Raw genomic sequence first — 12,004 nt, forward strand, 5'->3', positions numbered from 1 at the left:
ATATGTTGTAAAAAGGAAAAACCAATCAACTAGTTAAATTAATCAACAGGGTTTATTGAGCGAGAAGCAGTTCGAGAACAGAGAGCGTACAAAACCAAAAATGGTGAGGAGCTCATCCCAGCAGCACAAATAGAGGGTTTTCAAAGGCAGTTAGGGGATATCCAGTAGGGAGGTTACAATGATTGGGTCTTAGTTATATCCTTAATTGAAGGGAGGATTTTACAAAGTGGAAATCTTTCTGTCATTGGTTTCATATGTATATGTCTGATGGGAATTGGTTGTGGCTAGTATGGCAAGTCAGAAACATCCTTCAATGTCAAGTTGTCCCTGCAGTTAGAATACTTTGAAAACTCCTATTCTGTCAAGGTTTGTACCTGGCACAAATGGCCATTTTGATTTATTGTTCTCGGGAAAGTCTGAACTCAACATCCATAAAAGAACCCATTATAGTTGAGTCAATTCCTACTCATAGAGACCCAGGGCTCCTTCTATTACTATTAAAACCAAAAAACCTTTGGTGTCGAGTCAATTCTGACTCAAATAGTGACCCTATAGGACAGAGTAGAACTGCTCCATAGGGTTTCCAAGGAGCAGCTGGTGGATTCAAACTGCTGACCTTTTGGTTAGCAGCCTGAGCTCCTAGCCACTGTGCCACCAGGGCTCCTCTATTACTACTAGTAGGTTTCATTTCCCAACTTCAGTGAGAAAACGTAAGTCACCAGAATGGAACTCACTTGGCTTCTGGCTGCGCCACCTACAAAAGGCAAAACTGCATATGTTCTTCTTTCAGCTTAAGGTGGAAGTGGTTTTCTTCCTCCTGTCTGAGAAAATTTCTGTCCACCATGCTTGATTTTCCTCCCCTCCCTCCTCTGGGTAGGGTGGGAACCTTCATAAAGTATCCAGTCCTTCTAGTATGTTCACGGTCCGTCTTTCCAACTTCCCAGCTTCTTCTTGTTAGTGTTTGTACATGTTCAAGCTCTCATCTTTAAACAGCCCTCCCTCCACCCCCATAGTCTCTCCTAACTGTGGTCCTCTCATTTCTCCACTTTTTCATATCTGAGGTTGATGCCTAAATCTGAGTCTCTATCCAGATCTTTCTCTGTAGCTGTAGACCTGAATATCAATCTGCCTACTGAGCATCTTCGCTTGGATCTCCCCCAGGAACTTCAAAATCAATATGTAAAAACAGAAGTCCATCTCCCAAGCTTCTTCTTCCTCATATGTTCTCCATCTCAGCAAACTACCTTCCATTCAGCTGCCCATACTAAATACCTGGGTATCATCCTTGACTCTTTCCTCTCATAGTGCCACTCCCCAAAGATCACCTTCAACTCCTGCAGTTTCTACTACCCAAAAGGCTCTAAAATCTATGTGCATGTTAGTAGCTCCATTGCCACTATCTTGAGTCAAGTCACATTTCTCTATAGACAGGTAAAACATGTTTAGGGCAACAACAAAGCAGGAACAACAAAATAAATTGTTGAATAACTTCGGTACTTCAAAACAAGCAATGAAAATAATGTCCATGAGTTAAGATTAGAAATTCATTTGACTTCCCTATACTTATTGTATGGTTTAGCATTATTTTTGTTTTGAATTATATTTAAGGAAAAAGAAAAATATCTTTCTCTCTTTAATGCTTATCTCAGGCCCCCAAAAGTTGTATTTTGTAATATGTAATTGCTGTTGTTAGGTGCCTTCGAGTTGGTTCTGACTCATAGCGACCCTATGCGCAGCAAAACAAAACACTGTCCAGTCCTGTGCCATCCTCACATATGTAATAGATGGTACTAAACTCAATAGTGAAGAGTGAATAAATAAATAAATCTTCTTTTACTGCTTTCCCCCACTATCTCTGTTCTCTTCTCCAGATACACTTAATGGCACTATTTTCTTGTGTAACCTATTGGAAACATTCTCTGAATACATAAGCATAAACGTATATATAAATGGGATCATATTATCTATATACATTGTTCTACATCTCTGTTTTTGCTCTTATCAACATTTCTTTGAAATCTTTTCATATCACTACAAATTGTGCTGCCTCGTTCTTTTAACAGCTGTGAAATATTCTATTGTTTGGAGGTACCATAATGTGTTTATCAAGCCTCATAATGATGGACATTTAGGTTTTCCATTGTTTTGCATTTATAACCAATATTGTAATGAATTACTTTGTACATACGTCATTTCACTCATATGTGAGTAAATCTTTAAGATAAATTCCGAGCATTGGAATTGCTGAGTCAACAGCTGTGAATATTTATAATTCTGACAGATATTCACAAATTGCTCTTCAGAGACATTATACCAATTTATAGTCTCACAGTCAATGTATGAAGATGCTTTTTCCCTACACTTTTCTCTATACAATAGGTTATCAAATTTTTAATCTTTGTCAACCTCCAAAGTTAAAAAAAGAAAGGTATCTTAGGGTAATTTCAATTTGCACTGTTTTCTCACCTGTGAGAATACAAGTACCTGGTCTTCAAGGCCACAACAGAGATCAAAAGCAGGAGGGACTACAGAAGTTTACCATAAATTTGGAGTGCTTTGAATTAAATAATTTTGGAACAAAGTGGACATATAAAGAAAGAAGTAATTGAGAAGTTGCTGGAGGTTGCAGGAAAGGGAGTAACAATATTTACCAAGGTTGTTTATGGATATCAGCGAGTCAGATGGACAGACACCTGAGAAAAATATAGATAACATCTTCCACAGCGAAATGATCTTAAAGATTAGCCCAGTCCTTTCATTTTATAGGAGAAGAAATTGAGGACCAGCGCAGTTAATAACTTGTCCAAGATCACTAGCAGTTTAGAGACCCAATCTTCTAACCTCCAGTACAGCTCTTTGGGTGATTCGAAGTTGGACAGAAAGGGAAGAAAATATGTACAATTCTATCTTAGTTATTGAGTGTTGCTATAAATGAAATACCACAAGTAGATAGCCTTAACAAACAGAAATTTATTCTCTCACAGTTTAGGAGGCTAGAAGTCCTAATTCAGGGCACCAGCTCCTGGGGAAAGTTTTCTCTCTGTCAGTTCTTGGGGAAGATCCTCGTTATCAATCTTCCCCTGGTCTAGGAGCCTCTCAGCACAGGGACCCCAGATCCAAAGGACTCTCTCTGCTCCTAGATCTTCTTTATTGGTGGTATTAGGTCCCCCTCCTCTCTGCTAGCTTCTCTCTTTTAAATCTCAAAAGAGATTGACTCAAGATACAATCTAATCCTGTAGATTGTGTCCTGCCTCATTAACATAACTGCCTCTGATCCTGCCTCATTAATATCATAGAGGTTAGGATTTACAACACATAGGTAATTACATAGGTAATTAAATCAGATCACAACCACACAATACTGGGAATCATGGCCTAGTCAAGTTGACGCACATTTTTGGGGGGACACAATCCAATCCATAACAAATCCCAAAGGGTTTTGACATGGAAGACAGGAGTTTTTGCCAGCACCAAACTCCAAATCCAACGTTTTAAAACAGGGACAGCAGAAAGGCTCCAGTAGGAGGGAGGGTAGAATTCGCCAGATTTGGAGCAAACTATAAACCAAACCCGTTGCCGTCGAGTCGATTCCAACTCATAGCAACCCTAAAGGATGGAGTAGAACTGCCTCACAGGGTTTCTAAGGCTGTAAATCTTTATGGAAGCAGACTGCCACATTCTCTTGGGGAGCGGCTGGTGAGTCCAAACCAGGGCTTTGAACAGGTTCGAACCAGTTCAGTCATGGCTAATGAAGCGAAACTGGAACAGATCCTAGTTTTTATAATTTGGGTGATCTGGAATAATAACAGAATGGGAAAAATTATGGGTTGAAGCCTTGGATTGGGAGATTCAGAACCTGAGGCACAGTGAGGCCTTTCAGGAGCCTGATGTGTGAGATTGGATTCTTGCCAGGACTGTGGAAAGTCACACATATAAAAAACAGTGGTCGATTTCGATCTTTGAACAGGGCACCACTGTTTCCGACTTTGCTCAAAATCCAAGGGGCAAGAGATATGGCTGCTATGCAATGCGTATGCTGCCCTTGTTTTCTAAGAGGATGATTAGCTTTCTAGCAGGGCTTTGACCCATAATTTTTCCCGTTCCAGTTATCGTTCTGGTTCACCCAAATTTAAAAAATTTGGGTCTGTTCTGGCTTGCTTCCTCAGCCATGACTGAACCGGGAAGAACCGGTTCAAAGCCCTGGTTCGAACCACTGACCTTCTGGTTAGCAGCTCAGTGTTTAACCCCTGTGCCACCAGGGCTCCTGGAGCAAACTATAAATGAATAGAATTCTGAGAAAGTTTTGCAAAAAGAAATAAAGTCATATTGAGTTCATGCTGGTCAAGCTGTGAAGGTCAGGGCTCCGAGCAGCCCCGTGCTCCCTTCAGAGTAGGGGTCCCAGTACTCATAAGGTGCTCTGGGGACAACAACTTTCAACAGCCAAGCCTGTTCCCAGAGAGTCCAGCCAAAACTACAGCCCCTTGGCCCCTCTCAGACTATCTAGTTAAGATCTGGTTTATTGTGAGGATTAAAGCAATGCATAGTGCTGGCACATGATAAGTGTTTAAAAAGTGTTAACTATTATTATTACTATCTAAATCTTTTGCTCTTGTTTGTCTCCTGTTCATGAAGGATGCCAGACATGCTATTCCCTGGCCCTACCCATCAAGCTTTTTCTTTGTCATCATTTAAATAGTTCCTGGAATATTGTTAAAGTCAAAATTTACCATCTGCCTGCCCAGTACACCTCTCATTTTGGAAATTGATCTTCCCCCAAGTTATATGTGAACTCCCTTCGCCACAGTGATTGGTCTAGGAGAGTGAGCGTCATCCAAGCCGGGCCAGTCAGAAACCTTCCTTGTTAAGCTTGAAATGAAGAAGAGCTACTTTCCTCTCTTGGCCATGAGGTTGACAGGATGTGACAAACTGCAGTGAGCTCAGAAGAGAATAATAGAATTAGTTTAAATAACTCAAAATGATGTTGTTTAAGGAACTGTTGAAGAACCTAATCAAGCTTGGAAAAGAGAAGATTTGGGAACAGAATATTTTTTAAATTATTAGAACTGATTTCAGATTCAGATATACAAGGGGCAACATCCTTCCCCTGGCTGAATCAAAAGGGTGGGGAGCCCCTGTATCCTCAGTCTCTGTGTAGTTAGCCTTGGCTTTCCTGGGCAGGGCTTTGAACTGGTTTGTTCTGGTTCAAACCCCTACTGAGAATTTGCATTTCTAGCAAGTTCCCAGGTAATGCTAATGCTGTTGGTTAGGGACCAATTCTAGAAACCACTAGTGCAGCAGTGGTTCTCAAAATTTATTATACATAAGAATCACCCGGGAATCTGTAGATTCTGACTCAGTATATCTGGGGTGGATATGAAAATTCTCAGCAGGAACAAACCAGTTCGAAGCCCCGTCCCTAGGCTTAGCCAGACTGGAGTGACATTGCCTTCACATTCCAAGGAAATGGGCTTCTCTTTCTGGGTTTTCAAGCGAGGAATCAACACTTTTATTTCTGTCAATTATTTGCTTCCTTTTCCAGAAAAATATCTCTGTCCTCTCTCTCTCATGTAGAGAAGCAGCATGGACCAAAAGCATGGCTTGGATTCTGGGGGTCCTACAAATACAGGCTTGAATTCTAAGTCTTCCCCTTATTTACTGAGTGAGGGAGCTTGTCCAATATTGCCCGGAGCCTGCTTCTTCCTCTGTGAAATGGGGAAATTATGCCTGTCTTGCAGGGCCATTGTATGTAAATGTATGTAAAGTACCAGTCAAATAAAAAACTGCAGCTATTATGATGTCAGGAATCCCTGAGTGGTGCAAACAGTTAACCTGCTCAGCTGCTAACTGAAAGGTTGGAGGTTCGAACTCACCCAGCAGCTCTGTGGGAGAAAGACCTGGTTATCTGTTTCCATAACGATTACAGCCTGGGAAACCCTATGGGGCAAGTTCTACTCTGTCACATGGGGTCGCTATGAGTCAAAGTCGACTCGACAGCACCTAATGACAACAACTGCCAAAGTGTTAACAGTGCTTGTTTTGGGGTTGTGGGAGTATGGGTGGTTTTTATTTTATTTTTATGTGTATCTGTATTTTCTAATTTTTCCACAATGAACATGTATTAAATGTATATAAAATAGGGAAAAATAATCATCCAATTCTTTTTGCCCGATTTTAGAGACTTCAAGTACCCTTTCGATTTTTCCAATTTGGTTCCTTCAAGGCCATCTCTTAAGGACATATAAGGAAGAAGTTATACCCAGCTGAAACAACTTAAAATGAATACCAAAGACAGTCTTGAGAGGAAAATTTTTCACACAAAAAAAGGGGTGTGAAAGAAGGGGACACAGATGCCTCTACCTTCCTGGTTTTTAGTTGTCGTCGTTGTTGTTTTACTAACAGCAGACAGCACTGTCGCCTCCCCTCATGAACTGCTTTGTAAAGCCAGAGTCCTTTCCTCATTCCTACTCACAGCAAGGTGAGATCATCAAGTCATTAAAACAAATCCGTTGCTGTCAAGTGGATTCCAACTCACAGCAACCCTATAGGACAGAGTAGAATGGCCCTATAGGGTTTCCAAGGAGCGGCTGGTGCATTTGAACTGCTGACCTTTTGGTTAGCAGCCAAACTCCTAACCACCGTGCCACCAGGTCACTAGTCACTAGTCCAGAGCAATTACCCTGCTGCCTCCAGGATCTAGTTTCCTGGTTACCTCAAAAATGGGAAAAGAATAATGGATATAAATCTGTTCCTGGAAAAGTATCCCTCCTGATACCTTCTGATTTACAAATGTTTCCTGAGAGTTTGCCTAGCATGAATCAGCCCTGATAAACTGAAAAAATGCATTTAAACATTTATTTAGTAAATGTGATAGGGTTAGTGAGAGAAAAAATATAAGATAGGGTCCTTGCCTTCAAGGAGTCCAAAGTCTAGTTGAGGAAGACAGACATAGAAATAAAGCATTATAAAATGAGAAAGGTCGTAGCAGATTTATGAAGAAAGCGATATTAGCACTTGGAGGTGATAATTGAGTTGAAATTTTAGCTGTTGTTAGGTGCAGACCCGCCGAATCTGGACCCATAGTGACCCTATGTGACAGAGTAGAATTGCCCCATAGGGTTTTCTTGGCTGTAATCTTTACTGGAGCAGATCGCCAGGTCTTTCCTCTCATGGAGCCACTGGGTGGGTTCCGCCTACCTTTTGGTTAGCAACAGAGCACTTAACCAGTTGCGCCACCAGTGCCCCTTTGAAGTTTCTGGGGATGGATGGAAAATTGCCGCCAGGCCAAAGAAAGCATTCCAGGAAGAGGAATTGTGTCATGGCTTACTACGGCCAAGTAGGCAGAAAAACCAGTCCGTCCTTGTAAAACTGACAGCCAGACCTTGAAGAGAAGTAACCTCAAGATACCCCGATCCGGTACACCCCGTCAGCGTTTCCCATGAGGTTACCATGGTAAATGCCAAGGAAGCAGGTTCCGGAAAATTCAACAAGAGATGTTTGTAGAAACTTATCAGAGATCTCCAGGGCTTGAGGAAACACTACACAAGTCCTCCAGCCTGCTTCAGCCAAACGCTTCACGTCCTTCAAAATCTCGCAAATGTTATCTTTTGCTGAATGTGTTACTCAGTCTGCTGGCAGTCAATCGTATATGCCACTCTGATCTTTCTGGGAGAAAAAGAAGCAACAGTGGCAGGCAAGCCAGAGTTCTAGGGGGTGATGGTCAGACTGGCCTCTAATTTCTTTTGCTTCAAATTTTCTTTAGGTCATCAGCTACCTGAATGATTCTAACCGTGCCAACACCTACTTCTGGTGTTCACTGTCCCCTTGACTTTCTCTCTTCCTCTCCCCACACAGAACTTCCACGTTTTAGGGATTCCTGGCTTAGCACCTGACCAGTTAGTTGCTTTGGAGACCTCAGGCGGAGGGGGCGGGGCAGGACGGCTGTGGGCGGGGCGCGGCGGCTGTGGGCGGGGCGCGGTGGCGCAGGCGCACTGGGTCTGTCGCGCCGAATTGCAGCCATGGAGGGGGCACGTTCGGAACCAGAGAGGCAGCTGCAGCCGGCGCCCCTGGAGCCGCTGGGCGGCCTCGATGCTGAGCAGGACGCTGCGGTCGGTGAGGAGGCGGAGGGCGACCTGGAAGAGGGTTCCGAGGACCGCAAGGTGAGGAGAACGGGCAGCAGAGGCCGCTAGGCCTGTCTTGGGGCCTAGCGCGCTGGGCTGTGCTGGGGTCGTTGGGCTCGACCGCGAAGGCCCGGGGATCAGGAGGAGGCCGGGTGGAAAGACGGGCGTCACAGGTACAGTGGGGGGTTTCAGTGAGAGGAGCCCTGGGTGGGGGGCGAGCGCCGGGTGCTGCGGAGACCGACGGAAGGCCGCGAGGCGGAGTCCAGGGGAGGGAAGAGTATCAGTGGGTGCGGTTCCGCGGGCGCGGTGGTTGGAGTCCCCGCAGAGGCGAGACCCGAGGAGGAGCGCGGTTTCCATGGTAGGATATACGGGGAGATTTAAATCTGAAGGAACGCTGATGCTTCAGTGTGTCTGGTAAAAGGCACCGTGCAGGGGAGATGGTTTATTGGGGGTACCGTGGGGAGTAGGCGGCGGTGTTTGGGGAAGGAAGGGACTTCGGTGAGGAGCTAGTCTGGGGCAATGAGGGTGGTTGGCCAGGTGCTGCCACCGGAAAGCCATTGGACAAAGTGTCAGGCTCAAGACAAGGTACAAATGAAAAGACTTCTAATTAATTTTACTCCTTATTGACTGTAATTTAATTTTTGGGTGCATGTCGTATAAGTAACTGATCATCGGTCTCCCCTGTACCTGCTTTGTGAACCCCCTTGGGTAATCAGTGATTTTCATTTGCTTGAAGTACAGGAGAGAAGTGCATCATCTTATATTTGTAAGTATTTTCATTGCAAGGTGTTTTCACGTATAATGGAAGATTTATAGGCCAGGTTAAATCGAAATCTGCACAAGAGAGGAAATTGGCACCACAGCTTCTCAGTCTGGTACTCCACATCAGATCAGCCTACCTAGAGGCCTTCTGTCAGTGTGCGTTGCTCATCCAGTCATTTTGCTTCGTTTTTCTGGAACACACGTTACTGCTAATATAAAACTGTCCATCCCGCAGATAAAGAAAAATTAAGGTTATTTGCCGACCGTAACCTGAAAGACTCTTTCTTTTAAGTTTAGAGACCAGACATCTAAGATGGTTTCCAATAACGAGGGAGTATAGGAGTTGTGTGCCTACTTAGGGAGATGTCCAGGTATATAGCGTAGCATGAAGACTTTCTTGAGTGAACTTTAATGTTTTCATTTCATTTTTTTTCTTCTTCTAGAATTATTTGTGGAGTGGTCAGGATCGCATAATGTGAGAGAGGTGTGTGTATACTGTAATGCATATTTTGCTCTTACACAATTTACTTCTTTATGCAGGTTCCCACCGGTGACTTAATTTTTCTCTTCTCTCTTTTTAACTTTTATTGTGAAGTATGTCATTAATGCAGACAAGGTTCTCATAAAATAATTAACAATTCCTTTGAAGCCCCATCTGTTCTCCTGTATCACAGCCCCCTGCCACCACCGCAGAGGTAACTGGTATTCCGAATTTTGTGTTAATTCTTTTGCTTTTCTTTATAATCTTACCATTAAAATGAAAAAACAAAACAAGACAAAAACCCAAACGTGTTGTCGTGTTGATTCTCACTCATAGCGACCCTAGAGGACAGAGAACTGCTCCATAGGGTTTCCAGGGAGTGAGTGGTGAATTTGAACTGCTGAGCTTTTGGTTGGCAGCTGTGCTCTTAACCTCTACACCACCAGGGCTCCAATCTTATCATGTATAGGCCTAAACAATAAATCATTTAGTTTTGCCTGATTTTGAAATTGATATAAATGGAATAATTTTTCTGTGACTTGCTTTCTTTGTTCAACGTTATGTTTTGGGGGTTCATCCAAAATGTGGCTTAGTTCATTCATTTTCATAACTATCTTATAGATATCTTACAGTTGATTTATCTCCTTTTCTGTTTGCAGACATTGGGGTTGTTGCAAGGTTTCTGCCATTTCTAAAAGTCAGTACTACCACGAACTTCCTTCTACAAATCTCGTGGTGCAAATGACCCGGAGTCTCATGTAAATTTAGAAGTGGAATTGCTGGATTGTAAAGTGGTAGCATGCTCAGCTCTAGTACATAGTACCAAATTGCTTTCCAAAGTGATTATACCAGTTTATTGCTCCCATCAGCACTAGCTGATGCACTGCATCTTTACCAACACTTAATATTTTCAGACTTTAAAATACTTGCCAGTCTTGTGAGTATGCCCCGCTAAACAAATGATTTCTTTTATAAGGATCAACACAAAGCTGGTTCCTTTGAGGCAGAGGTTAAAGATGTCCCAAATTTCCAACTTTTCCAGGCTACCACTCCATCATCTCTAACATCAGCTGCTCCCTCTCACCTGTACTCTCCCTCCTGTCTTTGGGTTCCCTAGTTTGCTGCACTGTCTCACAGAACTCACAAATCCCGGACAGAATTCTCAAATCCCCGATGAAGGAAATGGCTCATTCAGTTGTATGGGCTGCCAAGTCCCAAATTCGTAGGTCAGGCCTAGGCTTCTCCCTGGCCCTCAGTCTCTGCCCGAAGGCACTCAGCTTTCTCGCTCCATGGGCCAGGAAGTCCACTGCGCTGTCTCCTGCAAGTCTCTCCTTCCTTGGTGGTGGCAGGCTCTTCTCTCTGCTCCGGAATTGGCTCTCTTTTAAGGCAAAACCAACCAATCCCCTTGGTGGGCCATAATTATCTTATTTGCACAGCCCTGCCCAGTCACCTGGGTGGTAGTTAGGAGACCATGGCACGTAAGGCCATACTAAGGAATTCATCACGCTGCACTCTCTTTTTGTGTTCAGGCTGTTTTAGTTTCAGAAGGTAAGAATCATATCTGTTGTTGGCTGCATCTTCAGGAATTTAATTTTGATTTCGATGATAAAATTTTAGTATTTGAGGAAATGTTTTGTGAGAGCCTTAGGTATTTAATTAACTAATATGAAATCACAGAACCATTTATGTTGACTTAAAAGTGATTATAAATATCTCTTATAAATTAAAACAAAACTATATGTGAATAGTTTAAAAACCCAGAGATACCGTCAATAGAAGTTGTAGTTGTATTACCTGAAGTTTTAGGAAAAAGTTTGTGAATACATGTTACAAGAGGCCATCTGTTAGTGACCAAACCTAGGAGGTTTCCTGAAACATCTGCTTGCTTTAGTAATTCATAAAAAGGAACAAGCCATTTGGGCAGATATTTCAGAATCACTAGGGGTTTAAACACACGTGTATGCATATCCAGTACACTCCTCTCCACCCCTCCAAAAAACCCCAAGGTTCCCTTCCTTAGAGGGCCATCTATTCTTTTTCCCCCTTTTCCCTCTCTATTCCATTCTCGTTTGAGAATGATTGCCGTTACCTTACAACCTCATTGCTACTATTCCTGATAGGAATATTGTCTGGGCAGAAAGGAAGTTAGTTAGGTTTGTTATTTGTGTGTGTTATGCCTAGTGGGGCTCTGTTTTTCATTTAATCCTTAAAATCACCTCAAGAGATAAGTAGACCACAACTACCACGGCCTCCACCAGACCGAGTCCAGCACAACTAGATGGTGCCCGGCTACCGCCACTGACTGCTCTGACGGGGATCACGATAGACGGTCCCGGACAGAGCTGGAGAAAAATGTAGAACAAAATTCTAACTCACAGAAGAAAAGCAGACTTACTGGTCTGGCAGAGCTGGAGAAACCCCGAGAGTACTGCCCCTTTTAGCTCAGTGATGAAGTCACTCCTGAGGTTCACCCTTCAGCCAAAGATTGGACAGGCTCATAAAACAAAATGAGATAATGGGACACAACAGTCCAGGGACAAGGACTAGAAGGCAGGAGGGGACAGGAAAGCTGGTAATAGGGAACCCAAGGTTGAGAAGGGACAGTGTTGACATGTCGTGGAGTTGTTACCCATTGTCATAAAAC

The 12,004-nt window shown here is 43.2% G+C and overlaps 1 protein-coding gene across 3 annotated transcripts in view; it reads left to right on the forward strand.

Moving 5' to 3' along the window:
• Positions 1-7,978: 7,978 nt before the first annotated feature.
• Positions 7,979-12,004, forward strand: part of SNX4 (sorting nexin 4) — a 68,858-nt gene continuing 64,832 nt past the window's right edge. Inside the window, exons 1-2 of one of the 3 annotated variants that reach the window (XM_023728776.1) lie at positions 8,030-8,156; positions 9,323-9,363. Coding sequence is in view for 2 of the 3 variants with exons in the window: in XM_004373605.3 (XP_004373662.1) it covers positions 8,016-8,156 (141 nt within the window). In the remaining variant the exon portion in view is untranslated. Of the gene's footprint in view, positions 8,157-9,322; positions 9,364-12,004 lie in introns of all 3 variants that reach the window. The other 2 variants (XM_004373605.3, XM_023728777.1) reach the window with 2 other exon arrangements.

The sequence above is a fragment of the Trichechus manatus genome, unplaced genomic scaffold (assembly GCF_000243295.1).
Source record: "Trichechus manatus latirostris isolate Lorelei unplaced genomic scaffold, TriManLat1.0 scaffold00026, whole genome shotgun sequence".
NCBI classification, from domain to species: Eukaryota; Metazoa; Chordata; class Mammalia; order Sirenia; family Trichechidae; genus Trichechus; species Trichechus manatus.